Source organism: Anas platyrhynchos, chromosome 25 (assembly GCF_047663525.1).
Source record: "Anas platyrhynchos isolate ZD024472 breed Pekin duck chromosome 25, IASCAAS_PekinDuck_T2T, whole genome shotgun sequence".
NCBI lineage: Eukaryota > Metazoa > Chordata > Aves > Anseriformes > Anatidae > Anas > Anas platyrhynchos.
In genome coordinates, this window is record NC_092611.1 from 8,984,360 (window position 1) to 9,006,917 (window position 22,558).

At 51.3% G+C, this 22,558-nt stretch overlaps 1 protein-coding gene across 4 annotated transcripts in view; it reads right to left on the minus strand.

The window, feature by feature from the left end:
• The window catches only part of SIK3 (SIK family kinase 3), a 68,262-nt gene that overhangs the window by 13,712 nt on the left and 31,992 nt on the right, over nucleotides 1-22,558 (minus strand). The window contains exons 3-15 of one of the 4 annotated variants that reach the window (XM_038167508.2): nucleotides 21,565-21,628; nucleotides 15,746-15,907; nucleotides 10,191-10,315; nucleotides 9,689-9,812; nucleotides 8,056-8,174; nucleotides 7,604-7,714; nucleotides 7,302-7,445; nucleotides 6,963-7,040; nucleotides 6,737-6,846; nucleotides 5,648-5,801; nucleotides 4,995-5,150; nucleotides 4,344-4,414; nucleotides 588-731 (exon numbers count right to left, since the gene is read on the minus strand). In XM_038167508.2, coding sequence (XP_038023436.1) covers nucleotides 588-731; nucleotides 4,344-4,414; nucleotides 4,995-5,150; nucleotides 5,648-5,801; nucleotides 6,737-6,846; nucleotides 6,963-7,040; nucleotides 7,302-7,445; nucleotides 7,604-7,714; nucleotides 8,056-8,174; nucleotides 9,689-9,812; nucleotides 10,191-10,315; nucleotides 15,746-15,907; nucleotides 21,565-21,628 — 1,562 coding nt within the window. Of the gene's footprint in view, nucleotides 1-587; nucleotides 732-4,343; nucleotides 4,415-4,994; nucleotides 5,151-5,647; nucleotides 5,802-6,736; nucleotides 6,847-6,962; nucleotides 7,044-7,301; nucleotides 7,446-7,603; nucleotides 7,715-8,055; nucleotides 8,175-9,688; nucleotides 9,813-10,190; nucleotides 10,316-15,745; nucleotides 15,908-21,564; nucleotides 21,629-22,558 lie in introns of all 4 variants that reach the window. The other 3 variants (XM_038167511.2, XM_038167509.2, XM_038167510.2) reach the window with 3 other exon arrangements.

The window sequence follows — 22,558 nt, forward strand, 5'->3', positions numbered from 1 at the left end:
CCATTGTGATTTTTCTTCCCTCCCGAGCTTCTTTTCCCCCCATCATTCCCATCAGGGGTTACAGATCAGAAATAAAATGGCTCTCCAGGAGCTTTGCAAAGAGACTTTGCAGTCTAAACACACAACTCTGGTGCAGAACAGTGAGGTTTTTAAGCCCTGGCATGGATGATTTTTGGTGCAGTCCTACCCCTGCATCTGACTCCAAAATATTCCATGGAACATCTGCTACCTACGGCTAACTTGACCCCTACCAATACGACAGAGAAAAGCTCTCCTCTACCACGAATAGTTCACTCCCATCCCCTTCAGCGATGGCAGCCCTCCTGGCAAGTCATCTCCAGCCACAAACACAGGGCTGGAGGGGCAGAGCCAGCTGATTCCTGCCCCGGCACTGCCCGCATCCAGGGCACGGAGCCCTGCAACGTCCCCAGGGTGGTCAGACACCTGCCCTGGGGCCTGCTCCTTGTGCTTCTTCCTCCTCCTCGCCCCTCCCTGCCAAGCAGGACGTCCTCAGAGCTCCGTTCCCGGTGCCATCTGAGCAGGTTTCCTGGCGCAAAGCTGCCCGAACGGCCGGTGCCATTACTCACCGGTGCTGATCGGGTACCAGGTGTGGAGCCCAAGCCCGGGGTCGGAAGGACTGCTGTCCTAGCTGCCTCTGCAAGTCTGGAGGGATTTCAGCTGTAGGGTTGGTCATTGCCAGAGTGTGCCTTTTTGACCTATTTGCCAAGTATCTGCAACAAGCAGGAGCACATTTTATAAGAGACTGATGTGATGATACTCCAAAAACAGGGAGTGTTAGATAATCCGGAGTAAACGTGAAGGAAGAGCGCTTGCTGCAGTGCTCGGGACCGGCTGGGGGCTGCGTGATGCCCGGGGGGAGAAGCACGCTGTGGACACGCTGCCTGTGCCTGTGGGATCACCAGGCCTGCAGGGCTCGGGGGACACCTGCAGCTTCAGCTGCTCGTGTGCTAACGCCAGCCTCGGAGGGAGAGAGCAGCCGCTCGCCTTTCCCAGCAGGAAAAGGGGAATGCTGGAGGGGAACGCCGGTTATTCCTTTGGGAATACCAAAATGACCAGCTGCTGCCAGCCTGGATTCACTCCGCTCCAGCAGGCCTGCCTACCGAGCCTCAGGGAAGTCTGCTCATGGAGCCAAGAGACCAACCAGGAGAAACCTCACAAGACACGGCCGGAGAAGGGGCGCAGGGCAGAACCCCGCTCAGCACCCCCTTGCAGGCCGCCCTTTGCACTTCAGCCCTGACCCGTCACACCCTGCGCCCGGCGCTCTGGCCGAGGCCAGCTCAGCACAGCTCGGGAAGGGCACGTAAGGGACACCCCACCGGGGATTAAGGGTGAGCAGAGGCTGCCTCAGGAGCATGACAAAGTGCAGGGCTGAGCGAGGCCTGGTGCCCAGCCCGGTCGCAGGGCGCCATCTAGGCCCGGCTCCGCTCCCCGTGGAGCAGAAATGGCCCGGCAATGAGCAGGGGAAGAGCAGCGAGGGAAGCTGGGCAGTGACAGTTCCTTCTCCAGGACACAGCCCTCGGTGAAAACCCTGGGCTTGCCTCAGGAATCAGCAGGGTGAGCTGAGGTGCCCCCTGCTCTGGCAGGATCATCCTGCAGCTCCTCTCCAGCCCCTCTAGGAGCGGGGAGCACGCAGAGCAAATCCCACAGCCCCCGCTTCGGTGAGGATGTGAGGAACGCTGCGCAGTCCTGACAGCGCCTGCCTGAGCTCGTGGGGACCGGTGGCAACGATGCTCGGAGAGCTGGGGGCACGGGGCCAGGAAAGATAAGGGGTGCAGCACCCACGCAGGGTGCCCTGGCTCCTGCCGAGCGCCTGGGCAGCACGCTGCCCGCTCAAGGACAGGCGGGACGGGATCAACGCCCGCTTCTGAACCCAGCTACTGCTGCTGCTGAGCCAGGAGCAACACGGCAGCTGTGCTAACTGTGGCAAAGATCGCTGGGCCGGTGACACGCGGGATACCAAGAGGGGATCCTCGCCGGTTTGTAACCCTGCTGAGCTTCCTTGCAGCCGCACCTTCACCTTGCAAAGCAGAGAAGAACAGAAAGCGTAGAGGTTGACTCCTCCGAAAGCAGCCTCTACCAGCTCCTGCCGCCACGGAAGCAGAAGGCAGCAAGTTAACAGGAGGAGGAGCGTTTAGCGTCGTGGTAACTTGCCAAAGTCTGTGCCATTAGCTGTTTAAGAATCATTTGATGCAGACAGGGAAAGTTTCCCAAAGAGCTTTACAGTTGTGGTTTGCTAAGATCATTTTATTTCAGACCTCCAGGGAACAATCCAATCATGAGCTCTAACAGTGCTTCGGGTGGAAGAAAGTTTCCCAAAGCTCAAAGGAGATGTGGCTGTTCCCTGGAGCAGAGAAAAGAATACACGCTGCTTTCAAGGTCAGATTAAGAAGGGCAAAAATTGTTCGCTGGTGGCTGCATACAGAGTGTTCAGAGCGCTGTTCTGAGAAGCTAAATATTTGCATCCCTCCCCGATGTTATTGCTATTTACCCTTCTCCTCTGATGACTAGTTACGGGTTGCAACATAAGGGGGTGGAGAGCGAGTTAACACACAACCTGGATGGGGCTTTTGCTGGGCCATCTGGTGGAAGAACGTGTGGTCTGAGAGGACTACGGACAGCACTGCTGAGAACAGCAAAGTGACCTGTGGGTCTCAGGAGACTGCCCTTCCGTGGGATCTGAACACCTCAGCGCCTTGCACCCTATAAAATGTGGGTTCTGATATTTTTCCAACTCAGCTAGTTCTGAAACAAGACTGAAACCTGAGGTCTTAGAATAGGAGATGAGAAAATCTGGCCAGGTAAGATGTCCGGGTGCCACCCTGCCAAGAATCAGGCTCATTTATCTGATCTGAACATTCAAGACTGAACAGAACTGTCTACTTTGTGAGATGTTGTCAGTGGAGATAAAAGTTGCAATTTTTAGGTGGCACATCTGTGTACAGCTGCCAGCACAGACAATCTTTGTTCCCGAGCCCTGCTGGGGAAGACAGTGCCCAGTTAGGGTACAGAGCTGAAGGGTGACCGACCCCAGGCTGCACTATCCAGAGGTGCGTGCTCTTCACCTGCTCAGCTCTACGACTTGGCCTTATTTCTGTCCTCATGTTGCCAGGGGCAAGTGGATGAACAGCAGCTCATGAGGCTGGAAAACACTGAGAGTGAGCACAGAGATGAGGATGGCAAGGAACTAGAGTATAAGGCTATGCAGAAAATACAAGACGTGCTCTGCTGCAGGGCTGCGGCAATTCCAAGGCGGGCTGGGAAGCACGTTCTTTCCCATGGACCAGCCTTGACTTCCTTCTGAGCTCTGGCAGGCAAAAGGAGTATCAGCACACATTCTGCACAATCCGTCACTGCACACACCCACTGTTCAAATCCCCGTGCTCTGAAGCACTGAAATGACAAGAGCTGGCAAAGGCTCTGGGATATGAGCTCTACCCACCCCAGAGCTTCTCTGCCTGCAACCAACCCCTCATCTGAATCCTTCTCCCAGGCATAGCCCCTGAAAAAATGTTGTCTTACTTGAGGTGACGGCCTGTACAAACTCGGGGAAATCCAGAAAACTTGTCAAGGTTGAGGTAAGAAACAGCAGCACTCCACAACCAAACCCAACACATAGTGCACCAGCTGGTTAGGACAGAAGGAACTACACAAAAGCTACTGAGAAAATGTTAGCAAGGACATGGTTAGTGTTTTCATGGATTGAGAGAGTACAAGCACATTCTACCCACTTCCCAGTACGTGTCTGGAGCAGACAAGGAATAGAAGTTTCCAGCCTGATGTCTAATAATCCTTCTCTTATTGGAGCAGACTGTTTTAAGGCCTACAGCTAAAATTAGAAGCCCAGAGGTACCTACATTTCCAGCAAGCTCACTTTGTTTAAGGCATCAGAGTTGGATGTTTACTGCACGTCTTGATACAAAAGCTGCATTTACACCCAAGGCCACAGATGAGCCCTTCCTACCTCCATCACTCAGCAGGGAGGGGTGAATCACTTAGCACTCATTTTGCAGGTTAGTGTGGATTGCATGCTGGTGCACACTAAGCAGAGGAATTTAGCAGTTTCAGAGTTTCTAGAGAACATACTGCTTAAATAGCTCACAGAATTTCAGGGGAAATCCAGTTTTGTAAGCACCTAGTAGCATCAGAGGAGTAATTGCCTACAGTAATCAACACCCACAAGAACAAGAGAAGTGTTAAGCCTTTGCTGTAATCAACGCTGTTGCCTGTAATGAGGTTGCTCGTGTTTTAATTCAGCAGCACAACACCACAGGGTGAGCCTCTCCGAGGGTAATAAGGGCAAATGTTAGCAGACTGGGGGTTACCTCTGCACAGCTTCCTGATCCGGCTCCCCGTCGGAGCTCTCCTCATCCACAGGAGTGACAGCTGGGACAGCCTGAGGAGAGAAGAGAAGCCATGGGCTCCAGGAGGCAGCCAGCGTGCTGCCATCCGCACAGCAGCCACCCGACCTTTCCCAAAAGCCAACGATGTGCCAGCTCCTCGGCAGCACCAAGGGCACTCGGCCAGCAGCCCCTTCCCACCTTCCTTTCCCCACACATCACTGCCTGAGCAAGGCTGCTGCTTCTGGTGCTACCCGGAAAATTCATTGATCTGCATGCAACAAGGAAGACAGATTGTGCACTAACACCCAAGACTGACATTTTCATTTTCTATCAGCAAAAGAGCAGAAAAACAACTGGAGTAAGAAGTTCACAAATCCTCCATCAATTCCAATGAGGAAAATCACCCCAGCTCCTGGCTGCAGGACACCACAGAAACTCTCCTATGCGGGGACAGAGCACCCCACTGATTTCCAAGGGAGCCAAGGGGAGCACTGCCACAGCTGTGCTTTCACAGAGCACCACAGCCCGAGCCTACTGACTGCTCTGCTGTGACCTGGAGGCTGTTATCTCTGCCTCCAGGAGAAGGCATTTTTAAACGCGCCACCAGTTCTGCTCTTTCCTTTGGCTACTTACTGGCGTCATAGTGACAAGTGGAGATGGCCCTCGAGGCCGTTTCAGCAGTTGCTGTGCGTGCAGCTGGATGTTAGCTCCGCCATCTGACGCTCTCCGCCCCAGAGGGCCCATCCCGTTCAGCAGCTGCAGGGTGGGGGGCTGCAGCAGGGACTGCTCCTGGGAAGCACACACAGCGCAGTTAGCAACCCACCACCAGGTGCTTCCAGAACCCTGGCTTAAGGCCAAGGACTGGGACGTTAGCACGAGAGGAGAAAAGTCTTCTGGGCTTCAGGAGAAAGGAGAAATCGTCACCAGCATCTCCAAGCTGAAGTGGGGCCGCGAGAAGCGGTGTCAGTGGAGAAGCAGTGGGTAACTCCCTGCTTCCCAGCACTCTTCTTTATTACCAGGCAGGCTGCCACCTGCAGCTCCAAAGCCAGGGAGCAGCCCCATCTCTCTCCAGCCCATTCAATTTCACATTCCTGTCTCCTTTCACTCCTAGTTTAAGTAACTGACCAGAATCATACCTCAAGCGGCAGCAAGAGTGCAATTCGTGAAGCTTATGGAGTCCAAGGAATTGGCAGATAGAGTGAGAAAGCAAGGGTGAGCACAAATCACAACCAGACTGAGCTGGTGCAGCACAGACTGCAGCAGGGAGCACACGCAGGGGGCAGTACCTTGTACTCCAGCTGACCCGTGGGCTGCAGGTTCTGCCTGGGCAGCACATTGTGCATGAAGTTCACGTTCGGGGTCACCTGCAGGAACGGAGCCTGCGGAGTGACACGAGGGAAGCCAGGCAGGAGCTTCTGCAGATCTTCCATGACTTCCGTCCTGTGCAATCACATTCACAGACAGGTGACTTAGCAATGATGCAAAGGGAACACACATGGGCTCAGTGTGCTGAGCTTCCCCTCACAAAAAAGCTTTTTACTTCACTGGAAAGTGGTCACAGAAAGTGGCCGGGCCACTTCTCAGTTTTCATTTATCCTTTTTTTTTCTCCCCCCTCCAGGTTGAGCTTTTTCCAGCACTTGCTCTTTGTATTAACCTTGAAAGCACTTATCACAAAGACTTCAGCTAGGACGTGACAGCAGTGCAGCTTAGGTGAAAAAATGGCTTGCACAACAGTCAACACAGCTAAAAGCTTACACAGAGCTAATCAGCAAGAAGGGAAGAATCTCACCCTCAGCTCAAATGCTAACCAAGTTGTTCAATGGGACCAGGATATTTTTAATGTTTCATGCACTCAAAAAGACGCTATTGCTGAAGAGACACCTTGAATTTCTTTCCCCATCTATCAAAAACTGAGTTTGCAGGAATAACTCCAAACCTCTCACAGCAGGAGTAGAGAACCAAAGGTTTGATACCAGCTGCCATACAGATCCATGCGTTCATCACCACCTGGTCTGGCTAGAGTGAAGCTGAGGTCTGGGACCCAAGGGCATATTGTGAAGTGTGTCTCTCAGCCTGGTAACTGGAGACCATTGCCAACCTAGAAGGTATCAACTCTTCTAATGCAACAGAGCCTAAAAGATCCCTTGAGGCAGTAACCTCTGATCTGCCAGGGTAACACACAAACAAATCTGTGACTTCTCAGAAGGACCCAAGTCACATTCTAGGAGTAAACCCTTACTACAGGCGCACTCACTGTTACTAAGAGATCACAGAAACCTAGAAATATATAACCCCAAAGTCTGGCTAAGAAAGGGTTTACAAGTAGGAAGAATGCCCTAAATCCTCCATCCAGGAGGGAGAGGCCAGTACTAACCGTGGGTCAGCTACTCCAACCGTGTGCCTTCTCATCGAGAGGTACCGGACCAGAGCTTCAGGTGATGGCTCTTCGCCTTCATCGCTGTCCAAGTTCATTGTCCCGTCAGTCTGGGCAGAAAAAATATTGGAGATGTTGAAACATAACGCGAAGGTCAATCAATCAAAAGGCTTCAGTACAAGCCTGGGAAAAGAACTTGCAGGGGTCACCAAGGGGAGCACCTCACCTCCACGATTTGGTTTTCAGGGTTGATGAGCTGGACTTGTGGCACGTTGATGCTCATGGTATTGCCTGCCTGCTCTGTCTGCTGGGCAGAGGGATCAAGATCAGAAGTCAGGAAGCTAGCATCTCTTACAGCCCCTTTACAAACACCACTAGATTAACACCAAAGAACAGACCTTGGGAACAGGGAGATTAAGGCACCCTGAGAATACAAAAAGATCTCAGACAAGGAAGATTTTGGGACTTGTCAGAATGAGGATGCTTACAAGGAAGTTGAAGTTCAGCAGGTATGATTTAGAAGATTGGCCTAGGCCTGGAAGAACGTCATACAAGCAGGACCTACCTGGATGTTAGCAGAGGTGGGGAAGGTCATGGTCCGTGGTACACTTGGAGACGGCGCGATGCGCAGGTTCTTGTGTCTCTTCAGACGGTCGCACAGCAAGCTGTAGATTGCACTGTAGTGATCGTAAGCATCAGCTCGTAAGGACTAAAAGAAAAGGAGAAAGGGGTCAGACGCTTTCTGCCAAGCACTAAAATAAGCTGCATACTGCGCTGAAGTTGCTCAGTTACCAGACGTGGTAAACAACACAGACATTTGCTCTCCGACCAGAAGAGGCAGCACAGAACTACCAGCTGTGGTGTTACCTGAACTGTGCGTTCCTTGTCCAGCCCCATTTCTGCCATCGCCAGCAGCACATCCTCGTTCAGCGGCTCCATCTGCCTCTCAGTCTTCAGGTGCTGACACTCTGCTATCAGCTGCAAGAGCACAGACGCAGCCCTCAGTGCTTACGTTCCCAAAGGCACAGGGATGAGTCATGATGCTCTACAGCACCGATTCACCAGGCTCCGGCTGCGAGCTGGCGTGAGCTCTGAAGGCTGACGGCACAGTAATTCAAAGGGGGGAGAAAATGTAACAGCACACAGAGCTGAAGGCTGATGTGGAAAGCAAGGCAAGGGGGACACAAAGTAGAAAGGTGGCACGCCGGCGCTTGGAACTAGAGTTCCCAAGCAGCTGAAGCCAACTCTGTGGCACAGAGCCTGTTTGCAGTGCTACGTGCACTGAGCAAACCCCATTCCAGCTCACTTCAGCTTCTCACCCTGTCAAACTCTGCATCAGCCTCTCCAAGCTTCATCCACTTGTGTTTGCAGATCTGCTCCATTGAGAGCCGCTTACTTGGGTCCAAGACCAGCATGTGGCGGATCAGATGTTCACATTCTGCAAGAGAACAGAGCTGTGAGTAACTCACAGTGAGGGGCACAACTTCCGCAGGCGACAGCCTTGTGCTGCTAGGGCAGAAGGAAAAAAAAGGCCAAGTTTGTCTTTCAAAAGCATGCGCTTTTCTGCAGGAAGCCATACACAACACAAAGACTGCTTCTCCTCCTGCACTTCACGCCCGTGCCTGCTGCAGACATTTGATGCTACCTGCAGGAAACCGCTGGGCCAAGGACCACGGCCCCTTCCAGACAGAACCAAAGGCTGAAGCTCAAAGTTAATGGGGCTCCAATTGACACTGAATACCCACAGCCCTCTGGCTAAGCACTGCTCTAAATCAGGTGGCACAGGAGTGAAAGCCTCTCTCAAGATGCTTCAACAGCTGCTGCCAGCCAACACAGGAGCATCTCCCGTTCTCAAGCTCCCAAGGGCACCAGTGGCACTGGCTGCCAGCACTACCGCAGCTCCTACAGGTGAGCACATCCCCCGTCAAGGAACATTTTCAGTGGCTGTACGGTCTTCCAAAACCAATCTGAAACCCCCTTTGGAGAAAAGCTTTCCTGCCAATACAGCTGTAAATCAGTATGCCCCTTTCACACTTCCAAACTCTCAGGCAGGATTTCCCCAGGCTAGGGAGGAGGCTGGCCAGGCCACGGTGCCCTTGTGCTGTTTGCCAGCTCCCCTAGGTGGCACGCTGTCACCCTGTCCCTGCCCGCCTTGCTGGCATGGCCAGGGGACCCAACGGGCTCTTTGGGGTTGGAGAACAAAGCAGAGCAGCCACGGCTCAGGCTGCCAGCACAGTGCTCCTCAGGCTTACTGCAGGAACACCTCTCCCAGGCAGCTCCTGCAGAACCGTGTGGGGCACCACCACTCGAGCCAAGCTCGGAGCACCAAGTGTGATGAGAGGTTCAGCTTGGAGCCAGAAAAGCAGGCCTTTAACCCCCACTGAATTTTCCACTCAAAGGTACCATAAAATATGAGCTGCTCTTAAGCAAAGCTGGTTTTACCCAAGAATTAATCACACTTTTCACAAACAAGATTTATTACTTAAGTAATCCAGAACGCTTTTGCACAAACAGGACATGGACATTCACTTGCGGTGGGGCTATTGCTGGAAATTAATGTGCCATAATGCTGTAAAAAGCCTCTTGTCTACAGCAGATCGAGTGAAAGCCTCCATATTCCTACATCACTAGTCCATTTTTAGCTTTCACACTTCCCAGAATTTAGTGAGTGTATCTTTGCTAACATTTTGCTATAGTTTGCAATTATGTATACAAGAAAGCCGATTATTTTTAGGTAAGAATATTTGGGTTTCTAAATTCTAGATTCAGAACTCATTTTAGCTCCTGTTACAAACTGCTCTCCAGCAGATAAGGCTCCTGGCATACCACTCCCCCCCACACACAAATCAAATGGTTTATTGAAATGTAAGCGTTTCAAGGGGTCTGTGAGCAGAGATGTGCCCAGAGCCCTGCCCGGCGCTGCTGGCAGGCTGTGCAGTGTGTGTGCCTCACCTGTGGACATGAAAAATGGAATGCGAAACTTCCCGCTCAGCACCCTGGCGCGCAGATTCTGCAGCGTGCTCCCGTCGAAGGGCAGAGCGCCGCAGACCAGCACGTACAGCACCACGCCGAGACTCTGCAGCCAAAACCAAGGTCACGTCAGCAACGGAGGGAGAGACCAAGAGAGGTTGTGGTTAACAGCGGTTAACATTGTTTAAATAAAACAGAAAACAAGAAGAAGCAAATCCTTGGAAAGGACCTCGTGGCATCTCAGTCCCAGGCCAGCCTCATTTCTCCTTCAAGCTTAATTCAGACTTTCTTCCAAGCCTCAGAAACCAATGGCTAAATCAGCTGGCAGCCCAAACCTGCCCAAGGTGGCCCTGCACCACCACAGCACCTGCGTGCCCAGATCCACGCAGCATCAGCAGGCTGAGCACCACTGCGGTGGCAAGAATCAAAGCCAAAGAGAGCAAAACCAAAATCGAAGTAAAAGAGAAAGAGGCTCACTGCATACCCAAATGTCAACCTTGGGCCCATCGTACTCCTTTCCTTCAAAGAGCTCTGGAGCGGCATAGGGAGGGCTCCCACACCAGGTTTTAAGCAGCTGGCCAGGTGTGAAGATGTTACTGAATCCAAAATCTGAAAGAATAACAAGAACTGGTTAGTAGAGTGTGATCCACCTCAGCTGTCACCAAGAAATGGTACTGAAATAATTCGCTGTGCCTGGTGAAGTCGCACACAATTCCACAAGGGGTAGCTGATATTCAGACCCCAGAAGGGTAAGAGTGCACAAGAGGCACCTGGAACAGCGTGCAAGTTTCTTTCCTCCACACGGAGAGGATGGACAACCACATATCAAAGCTGCTCCTCCACTTCTTACAACAACTCAACCCATTTAAACAACCTGCTGCAAAATACCCCAGCTTGGGACTGCTCCACACACTCTAACTACACTACTTTGCTTACGAGAACACAGATCTGAAGCTTGCCCTCCACGTTTCATACACGTGATTTCCATGCTGGAGTCAATGAATAGCAATCAGACCAGCCAGGGTCGCTCTAAGTCGGGTGAAGGGTTTGGAATGAGGTTTCCAACTTATATTCGAGGGACCACACACAATCTTTGTGTTAATTTCCAACCTTCAGCTCTCTGATGACGAGTTTCACAACTTCAGTAGAAGCAGGGCAGCTGCCAGCAAAGACAGAACGCACAGAAAGAGGAGAAAGCACGTGCCATTTTTTAAATTCATTTTCCAGAAATACGTGAACCGAAATCTTCAGTTGTGGCAGGCATCTCTACAAAGCCAGTCAAATCCTTCACCCACAGCAAAGAATAAATCCTGAAGGAGAAGTTAAAAGAAAGGTCTGAACTTCGTGGGCAGTCAACCATCAGCTTACGTGGGCACTAATGGCATTCCCTGCTAATTAACCTGCCGCCCCTGGATACAGCTGAGACCTGCGCTGGAAAGAGGCAAGGAACAGATGTCTGGATTTAAGAGAAGTGAGCTTTTGCTTATAAATAAAAGGATTTTGACTCATCTGAACAACAGCAAACCCAGAGAGTGAGAGAGAGAGGGTTCCAGGTCCCATGACAGGGTGTCCTTGGGAGCAGTTCCTATCAGGAGCAAACGGCTTTGCCTATTTTTCTGCTAGACTTGTGCCAGCAGGAAGGTGAGTGACACTGATGCACGTGGACAGGGACCCCCAGCCACAAGGACATTGTTCGCAGCAGCCAGAAATACTCAGTTTGCAAATGCAAACCCATTAAACCAAAAAACTTCATGGCTAAAATACTATGGCTGCAGGAAGTAAAACTTTGAGGACGAGCTTCATTCTAGTTTTAACTCCATCGCTGTCCCCAGCTGCAGCACATCTGGGGGAACGGGAGCTGATCCTGCCCACCTGCCACCGGAGCACGAGATCCCAAAGCTCTCCAGGAGAATTCGACTGAAAATGCAGATTTTAACACATGCATGCAAATGGCAAAAATTATTTGACATGCAAAACACAAGTTTTTTCCCCTTATTTCGTGAAAGAAATATACATTCATCTCGAACATCCATCTTAGCTTTATCTGCCTATTTCTCCTTGCAGTCTGTCCGTGCTTCAGGAGCCGAGGAGCTCAGCACGCGTCCTGCAGCCACCAGCGAAGGTTTGGTTCCCTAGACCACGTAAAACTGCAAGTTTGACCTGGAAGGTTTGCAGTTACCCTGCTGAAAGGGAACCGGGCGTCAGCTTTAGGACAGAACCCCCCAACCCTTGGCAGCAGTGCCCGGAGCTTCCCCCCAGCTCCCGAGCCAGCAAACCCAGCTGGCTTCCCACCAAGCCCCCGAGCAGCCACTCCTGTGCACAACCTCTGCTGCCTCGCAGGATTTCCGTGACCTGATTTCGGGGGACTGTGCTCTTCTCCTTCAAAGAGCTGCAGCACTCAGCCAAGCACCTGGGCGCAGCTCGGCACAGCAGGGTGCAGCTCGCCCAGCCGTGTGCGCTGCCTTTTGGGAACCACCTGCATCGCTGAAACAGCAAACACGGCACGTTGTCTTCCCAAGCCCGTGGCTGTACAGAAATGGGAAGGGGTCTGGCAGGCCTGCAGCTCGTTGGAGCCGCCAGCATGCTGCCCAGGGATGGGACAGGATGGGAAGGGACTCGGTGTTTTGCTGCTCGAGAATTTAGAGATGGGAACTGCACAGATGCGAGCTTGAAAAGCTCCCCTTGCCCACCAAGTCAACGGGGGGATTTGAAACTCCAAAGCAACAGAAAAAAACAACAACACACCCCCAAAAATATAAAGCAAAAAAAAAAAAAAACAAACAAAATGAATAACCCATGGTTGAAATACGTTTTTTTAAATACTATGACAACTCATCCCAGCCCAAGGAAGGCCACGTAAATTCACCAGGGAGCAACCAGGTCCCATCCCACAAACAGATGCAAAGGGAAAGGGGAGTTTTTGAAGGACAAACTAAAACTCGTGATGCCACCATATAGGGAAAATACCTCAAAACCCTCTCTCTGCACTACGAAGAAGTGGGTCCAGTCATCCAGTCCCTCATTCTTTGCTAGAGCAGAGCTTCAGGGAGCAGACATGAGACTGTGCAACGGGGACTTCTACCCTCCGAAGGCGAAGGAGCGAGCAGGCTCTTGCAAATGAATGCAAAGCAATGCATAGATGGGATTCCTGCCTGAAATCATATCCCAGGAAAGCCTGCGTGTGTAGCAATAATCCCAGCTCCTGGCTGAACCCTCGGACTGGGAGCATGAGTGAGCACAGTGCCAGCAGCCACTGAGTCAGGCTGCGAGAAGGTACGCGGGGAAAAGGCATCCAGGGGAAAAATGGGAGCAGGGGAGCAGCACTCACACCTGACTGCTCAGGGAAAAATGGTACGGTTATGGTCAACAGAAAAAGCACACTTGTAGTCAGCACCAAGTGGAAACAGCAGCACTAACCCACTCCTAATTGCCAGTGTTAATTACTGAACTCACAGCAAGTAATGCAAAGCTGCAGCTGCAGGTCAGGAAGACCGACAGAAGAGCCAGAAGATCTGCGCTGGTGGCGAGCTGAAAGGTAAAACTCCAACAGCTGCTGGAATTGTGTGGATTGCTCAAGATTTTACACCTACGTATCAGAACCACGTGGCCCGGGTCCCACAGCTGTGCTCTGGGTGTTGGAGGTGACACGCTGGCTCCCGGCAGGCTCCCTGGATTCCTGCTACTCGACAGCAAAGAAGCAACCAGGATTTGCCAGACGGAGCCTTCAGAAGGCAGGCTCGGGGCTCAGCTGATGGAAGCTACGGACATACTGAGTGCATTAGGGAAGAGGTTGGAGTGAGGCAGTGTAACAGGCTCGGCAGCGAAGGTTTTGCTGCTCCTTCGCCCTGTCTGACAGGGCTTGGTGCACGCCTGCAGTGCTTATCCTGGGAGGTCCAGAGTGAAAGCCATCAGTTGCTATTGCTTCTTTTTTTTTTTGTTCTCCTGAAACAATGGCAGAACTGGTGTCAAGTTGTAATTGATGAGTTATAGGGACCCAACTTAATACTCGGAAAATCCTATACCATAAATCAGCTTTTCCAGGCTACTTTTCAAATCACTGCTACAGCCTCCTGCCAAGCAAAACACCACCATCTCCAGGGTGGGAAATACCTTCTGGAGACTGTGCTGGGAACAGCCTTGGAAGGAAAATAGTTTCCACCTCCCCTAGATAAAGCCTCCACAAGCTGCAGACATTCGGTGAGCTTGTCAGCGTGCTCGTGGGGACGTTTCTTTAAGAAACGCAGCTGCACCCCGGTTTCTTCCTGGGTTAGTTTTCAAGTTTTTCTTCTCTCCGCTTTGCTGGGACCCCTCCACACACACAGCTTCGATTGTACCCCTCCAACATGCGATGGCCTCACATTGTCAGTGCATCTGCCTGCACAGAACAGACACCAGCAAGTGCTGCCCAAAAAGACTTCCAGTGCAACCTCTCTGGTAGGAGCCCTGCCTCTCCCTGCCCAGCACAGTGGCTGCCAGCAGGCAATATCCAACGTAGGAAATGAGTCTTGCTGCCTGGTAAATCCAAGCCATTTTCTGCACGCTGTCAGTGTGTTTCTCTTCAGCGCCTGTACACAGCACAGCCCTGGGAAGCGCTCTCTCAGGCTGTCAGCTGGCCAAGGAAGGCACTCGCAGTGCAAGGCAGCACAGATTTAGCTTAAAACATAGGGAACATCAGAAACCACTCCAGTACTTAACAGCGACGTGCCTCTTGCTCAGCTTCTGCTCCCAGAACAGCGAAGCACAGGTTAGCGACTTGCACTGAAACAAAGCAGGACGGGGCTATCAAGTGGGCACAGGAAGGTTCATAGAAACCCTTCGCTCCTTTCCCTTCCCTCCCATTCTTTCCTCACAAAGCGAGGATGAAAATAAACACAAAATAAGGTAATAAAGGAAAATCATGAGAGATACCACTGTGTGTGCACTCCGTACCACGATTTAAGTTTCCATAAGCTAAAATCTGAGGTTCAAAAAGGAAGATGAGGAACCTCCTGCTAGATATAAACACGACTTTTCAGGAAAATAAATACGTGCATCTTCGGAAATGAGCTCCTAAAGAGTTTAAGTTAACGCGTCCGTATTAACATTGCTCTCAGACTGAAGAGTTGTGCAGCAAGTTAGTCCCAGGCACTTTTTTGATTCCCGTTACAAACCCTTGTAAAAGCTGACAAGCTCTCCGGGGAAGCCTGTTAAGACGGGGAGGAGATAAAGTGCCTTCCAAAAAACACTCTGCTATGCATTAGGCTCTAACAGAATTAAATGGTCGGTATTGGCTGTTCCAGAGCAAAAGCCCATGAAATGAGGTGGCCAGGGCAGTATTAAATCCTCTTGTTTCAATCAGTTAGTGCATAATCCAACAGAGCTACATGAAGTCTGGGTACACCACAGAGCTCAGCAGCCCAGGCTCGTTCCTCATGTACAAGAGGAACACAGACAGGTGGAGGTGATCGGTCAGCAAAACACCAGGAACAGACTGAAAGGGCCTGGTTTTTGTTTTTTTTTTTACTAACTTCAGCCTCTGCCCCTGCGATGAATAGAATACCCAAAGCACTGGGGCTCTTCCCTTGCCCTGGCAGAGCGAGATAGCACAATTATTCCAAGACTGCTTTTCCTCCTTCACTTTTATCCCAAAAATTGTCGTCTGTACTTTTCCCTTCTCTTTCTCTCACCTGGTCTGACCCGCTTCGAAGAAATCCTGAAGTGGCAGCAGGACTCAGAACAAGGCTCATTTCTTTACTATGTGCCTTGCCCATGACGCAGTGTATCGGAACCCTGCAATATCTATAGCTGCATATTTGCCTACGAAGCCAAACCAGCATTTTTTTTTCCTTGATTTTATTTTGCACTACTTGAAGGGAGATATAAATCTCCTGGCTACAACCTGCCAGTTTCAGCTCTGGGCAGCAGGCCACACCGAAATCCAAAGCTTCCTTTAGCTGCACTGCGTTTCCTCCTTTCTGAATACCTGGAAGCAGCCAATGCCTACATTTATTAACTTCTGAAAGCAGCTGCCTTCCTCCCACACCGCTAGCCTTAGCTCACCTGCTATTTTGATGTTAAGGTTAGCATCCAGAAGGAGGTTTTCTGCCTTGAGATCTCTGTGAACGATATTACGACAGTGGCAGAAGTTGACAGCGGCCACGATTTGTTTGAACTTTCTCCGGGCTTCCTTCTCCGCCATGCGTCCGTGGGCCACCAGGTGATCTGCGGGGGACAGAGCGAAGGACAGCGGTTAGTCACACCCCGCGGGGGGCACCAAGGGCAAAACCCAGCCTAAATACCCCTCGCACACACAGGTTCCCATTATTTCGCTGCAGCTCAGTCCCCAGGCAGCTTTAGGAGCTTTTTAACATTTTATTTCTGCAATGCAACACAGAAAAGTGTCTCAAAATATCTGCAAGTATTCCCAGTTTCTGGGCATTTCCTACTGTTTCGGTGCAAAAATGTGTTTGTAATAGTCAACAGGCTTTAGGATAAAACTGGAGCTTACTTCTGTAAGGAAATCTGAGTGGTCTGAAGTATTCTCTCAATCCAAGGTAGGGCCTTTCCTTCAGAAGCTACCATTGCAAACAAGGACAGAAAGAGTCCCAGCTGACCCAGAGATCACGCAGGGAGGTATCCAACAGCAAGCAGACTTCAATCAATCCACTTACAACATGAAAGCAGCAGGCTTGCAACAGCCACTCATCATTCTGCCCGGTGAGTTAGGTAACCAGGGAGGAGGCAGGCAGTAAAACAAGGCAGAGAAAGGAAGCGAAAACATCTCGAGCCTCATCACAAGAGGCAACCGAACGCTACCAGAAGTGTAAAAGCCAAAGGAATCGGCAGTTAGTTAGGAAAAAATTATTGCTCTTCCTTAATATCTCTCTACCCTGTAAGCAAATCTGGGTAAGACTGTTATCGTGTGATAGAAGATACGCTCGGCACAGTGGTTGTGAGTTCATGAAGCTGAAGTCAAGGCTTCAAAAGGAACAGGAGAAACCCATGAAGTGCTCTGGAGCCCGCAGCAACCACACGCCCCGGCCCCAAGTGGGACCAGGAGCTGAGAAACTCGGGAAGAGCTTCCCCAAGCCAGGCCACAGCCACTGGCCCAGGGCAACGATGCTCCCGGAGCAAACTGCAGACAGAACGCAAGGAATGGATGCCCAGCATTATCTCCTCGCCCTCTGCAAGGGAGCATTACTCCTCAGAGAGGTCACTGCTGACCTCAGGCACCTTCCAGCCAGGGACAGGCTGGAGGGAGCCGTTTCACCCCACAAACTCCATTTAAACTGGAGGGCTCGATGATACCTGCCCTTGAAAAGAACAAAAATAAATCACTTCTGAAGGTTTCTCATCGGGTGGCTGTATTCTTCCCAGCCACCCGTTAATTAAAATACCTGCGACATAATTGACTTGCAGTAAATACTAATTACCGAGACATGAAAGCAGGTCTGCCTGCTTCTGACTGAACACCAACCTGCTCCTCCACGTCTCACCACGCAGTTGTGCAACACAGCAAGGGTGTTTGGCAAAAACTTGCCAATTACCTTTTGTTCACTGGATAAACTTACTCCACGAGCAAATCTGAACCAGGCTGGGGAAGGGCGCCCAACACCAATTCCAGTGTAGCCCTTAGTAAGTTCTGCTATTACTAGCAAGTGAATTATCTCATCCAGCCCCGAATTATCTCATCCCATCCTGAATTATCTCACCCAGTCCCACTGCGTTTCACTGAGCCCTTCCCAGGGCCATCCACCTCTCCCTCAGAAGGGCCCGCTCCAACGCGAGCATCGCTGCTGGTGAGCAGAGAGCAGCTCCTGCACGAGCCGAGGTCATTCCCGTTTTGAACGCTCTCGAATCTGGGAACGCAGCCTGCGGAGGCAGCAAGCGCTCTTAAACCAAGTGCAAAGTTCCAATCTCTCAACGTTTCTGAAAACATTTAGAGAGTTCCTCCTGCAGGCAAGAAATCAAATCCGGCTCCTGCAGCAGGCACGTTTCCACGAGGCTCTCAGAAGCTTCTTTTACCCAGCCCAGGCTCAAATACACACTGAAAACACTCCAGAAGCACAGGACACAAACTGGGTCACTCGGACACACTGCACAGCCCAGAAAGGGACGGGGCCGCTCGGTCCCACGGCCTTCAGGCACACGCTCGGGCAGAAAACGCTGCTTCCCCTTCTGGTGGTGGTGCTCAGGCTGCAAAAAAACTTCTAGGTTAGCCGTGAAATTGCACATTTCTCGAGGAGATGGGGAGCAAAGGCCCGTCCCTGCACCCTGCACGTAGGCGCAGCGCTTGGAGCAGGCTGACATTTCTGCACGAGCTCCAGAGGAAGGATAGGAACAATGAAGCTACAGAATGCTCCACATACCACCCAGGGCAACTGTATGCCAAAATTAACTGTTGCGAGCTTAGTCTGCATAAACCTCTCCTGCAGAGAGGCTCCAGCGATGGCCCAGCTGGGCTGCCAGCACGCCGACCCCCAGCACGCCGCCTCCAGAAGTGCAGATTCTTGCTGCTGGGTCCTGTGTGCACCAAATGCTTCTGCCATCCTGCTCTTCTGGATCTGAGAGTGCACGGAGTTGCTCCTCGGAGTGCTTTCCATAGAATAAGCAACAAATTATTTCGTTTCACATCCCTTAAAACCAGCGGTTGTTCTCCTGGCTCACATGAAGAGCCTGATACTACCCTGCATTAAAAGAAAAGTTAAAGCTGATGGTGCAGAAGGCATGCTTTTGGACTGAGAGACAGGGCTGGGACACAAATTCCACTTCCAACCCCTAGACAGACTCCCTGCGCTTTTAGTTGCTTACTGTCTGGAAAACAAACGCCGCCTAGGCTTTGTGTCTCCTGTGGGGTGGATTAGGTCGAATTTGCAGAGTAATTGGTGACCTTGCCATCTCAGAAGCAGTCCGACCTTCCCACGACGGCGCTGTTTTGTTTGGTGTCTGCCCAGGTCACAAAAAAGCTTCTGCCAAGCTGTCGGGAGGACACAGGGAGGCAGATGCAGCCTCCCCGTTGCAGCGCCCACCAAGCCCAGCGCCCTTCTGCTGAGCAGCCACACAGCCCCGCTTTGGTCTGCAAGTTATTTGGGACTGCAGATTATTTACAGTATTTGTAGTAAGCAGCTAAAAACTAAACACACTTTCAGGCTGTTGTTTGACCTCCACTAAGAAGGACACTCGAGAGATGTGGCACAAAGAGCATCCTCTGTTTAGGAGGAGACATTTATTTGTTCGTGGTGCCAAATCCCCAGCCCGGCCACACGCAAAACATGCACAGGGACAGAAATAACAGTTTACATTTTGCTGCTTAAGTCCCTGGCGAAAACAAGTCTTCTCCCTGATCCCCGTGCCCTGCGATGCAAGCAGTGAGTTATGAAAACGTTTCCAGTACCAGACGAATCAAAGCCACGGCGCAGCCTGGCCACCGAAGGAGCCACCGGCCGTGCCACGGCCTTCCTCCTACTGGAAATTCAGCTGGAGGACACGTGAAGCTCTCTCAGGTGCTCACCGAGGAAACCTGCAAAGCTCAGACCGACGAGGGACCCGAAAGGCAAGTGGCCAGCCCCGACTGGCATGCTTCACCAGCAGCCAGTTGGAGGCACCGCCGTCCCTTCAGCTACAAATTCCATCCCGTGTTACTGCCTAGGTGACATTTACAGCTGCGAGGGACAGCTTAAGCCTTCCACAGGCTCTTAAAGCCTCAAAGGGAAACGACTTAGCTTTGCCTCAAAGAAACGTGCAGCTCCCAGCGCTGTAATGGTGCAATTCGGGTTAGACGAGGCGCTCAGCCCTACAGCCAGCGTGCAACACGCACACAGCCGTGGCCAGCGTGCCCCTCGCACAGCACGCCCCTCCTGCAGCTCAGCACTGGTGCAGACATCGAAAGACAACCAAGAAAGAGATGAACAACCGAGCACAAGAACGTTTAATACAGAGGACCACCCCGTGGCCAGAAACAGCAGTAGATAACACAAGGAAAATCAAAGTTTTTTCTCATGTGCCCTTGCCCTGGTGCGAGTTTTGGATGCTCCAGGAGGGTGCGGGGGACGTTGTTCGGGTTTGTTGGCCACACAGGGAGGAGCTGAGCTTGGGAGCTCTTCAGGCTGTGCACACAGTGCCTCTCCAAGCCTGCCTGAGATGCTGACCGGAGTTAAAAGTCACTTTACCACGGAGTAAAACCCTCTCCCTCGCCAAAAGGCACCACTTGGCCCTCCCCGGTCGGTGACTGCACTGCACGCCCGCCCAGCGATTCCCAGCCAGCCTCCCAGACAAGGCCCAGGTACTGAGGAGAAGAAACACAACAAAACGTTATCCTCAGCAAGCAGCAAGCCCCAGCATCCATCCAGCAGGCAACACCAGAGCAGAGCGCGAGCGGGTCCGAGGCCAGCCCGCAGAGCGATCTCTGCCGACACCACGAGGACGCGAGGTCCTGTGCTGGGGATGCCAGCAACGGCAAGGAAACATTTCCAAAATGGGTTGCTGCTTCCTCCCAGCAAATTGCTTCCTCTGCTAGAACAAAGTATTAATGGCTACTCAGGAAACCCTGATTACAAAAAGCTGAAACTTGGGTTTTCCTCTCGCTGCTCTGAGGGCTCGCCAGGCCTCGCGCAGCACCCGAAATGCAAAAAGCACCCGGGGAGGGCACAGCCTCCTGGCCACGGACCTGAAAAACATCACAGCTATGGAGCAACTGGCAGTGCGTGAGCTACCTGCTCCCCGCTCTGAGCGAGGATAAGATGCTGGGCAGTAAAATGGAAATTAGCCATTCTAATGAGCTGAATTTACTACGGCATAAAAGATTTCAGAAAGCAATTAGATTTTCACTTCAAATCATGTAGAGGGCTATTTTTGTAACCAAGAGAATTCATTCCAAGTTTGTATACGAGCTTGCACGTAGTTCTGGATTTATAAAAAGATGAATTGTCTCTGCCAAATTCAACAAAAGAGGGAGAAAAAGTAAAAAGGAATTCATGCTTTTCTGCAGCGATCCGCACACAAGTGAAGTCTCATAACCACCAGCAGTGTCTAATAAACATTCAAATGACTTTACTGCAATTATGGCTTGCTGCACAACATAAGATGAGTTTCACAAGCCCTCAGAATTGCTCAGCATCCAGCACCAAGATTAATGGTTGAGTAAACAACTGGAAAACTCAGCTGGATTAAGTCAGTTTTGTTGTTTTAACCAGGCAATCCACAATTCCCAAGCATCGGCCACTGCTCGCTTCTTCCTTCAGCTGGCCCCTTCCCGAAGCAGCGGCTGAGCAGCACGGACGATGCTGAGCAGGAAGCACAACGACCATCTCCAAGGGTACCAAAGGGCTGCTCTTAGCCTCGTGCAGTGGTGCTGCACGGACTCTGCTTTTCCTTTAAGGACTAGCTTCTGTGGTCAGAAAGCTCAGCCAAAACCTCGTTAGCAGACAATGGAGTTTAAAATGGATGTGACCAATATATGCTAAGATAACATCAGATTGACAAAAGGCAAATACACGGGTTTGAGAATGAAATACTACAGAACTGCAGGACGGCCTTTTTTTGAAAGCGAACACACGTCAGCATTCGAGCTAGAGCCGACAAGTTTCAGAGGACTTGCTGTGAAGCAAAGCGCTCAGCATCACGTTTTCTAAAATTTAATCCCAAAGTCAGCATAAAAGAGGAGCAGCACCACCTGTCAATGAAACCCGAAGAAGAAACGGAGGTTATGGGAGTTATTTTTCCATCAGGTATCATTTATTTCTTTACCCCTCTTGTCAATGGAAAGTTCTCAGCCTGAAGGGCATCTCTCAACTGAAACAAGAGAGCGTGGCAGCTATTTTCAGTTTACTGTAGTTAACCAAGTACATTATCTGATTGAAGAATGCAATAAATGTACTTACCAAATATTTCCCCTCCGCTAGCGTACTCCGTCACTAGATAAATCATCCTCTCCGTCTCCATAACCTGGACACAAGGACAGAGAAGTGACAGATAAGGAGACTGCTCCTTTTCGCGCGAGGCAAACTAATGGAATTTTTTTATTCTTCCTTCCAGACGGGCAGGGAGAACAGGGACGAGGAGGGAGCGAAGGGCTCGGAGGAGACCTGGTGAGGGCACTGGGGGCAGAACCAAGCTGGAGAGAAACTGGAGAGAGCCAAGGGCTGAGCTTCAGAAGGGACCACTATGTGATGAGCCCCACAGCCCTGCCACGTCCCGAGGAGAGGAGGAGAGGGACTGGGCAGACAGAGGAACAGAGAAGGGCAGCAGGGCCCAGCTCAGGGCTCGAGGGCATCCAGTAGCCGGTGAGCGCTCAGGGTACCTGCAGCCCAGAAGGACCCCAGGGGTCCAAAATGATCCCTATCAGCCCCTGGAACTGGGAAAAAAAGCACACTGCAGGGCACCATGTGCCAGATGGGAAGCAGCACGTAATGCCCATCGTCAGGCACTGGGCCCTACGCTCCAAGGGTGGCTCCGAGGGCTGCTCTGTGAGCGGATTACAAGATCTGCCTGCGGGCAAGCACATGCTGGCAGCGTTTTTCGAAGCTTTGTGTTGTTTATTTAACGAGCTTCACAGCTTTGTCAGGGGGAAAACATCACATTGCTTCACTACCAGGGCCTTGAGCCTCCGGTATGGGGGCACAACAGGTGAATGCTGTTTGCACAAGCAGGAAAACATTGGGGTTTGTTTGGGCTTTTGTCAGGGCGCGTTTCAAAGACAAGTGAAAGTTTGCCTTGTAGCTGGGATGGGCAATTATCTCAACAGAGAGGCTCCCTGATTGGGAGCCTCTGAGACGAGCAGAATCTCTTACGACCATTATTTCCTTTTTCTCCTTTTTCACTTACACTTTTCAAGTGCTGTAAGTTCAAGGAAACATGGTTTTTAAACTCAGATTC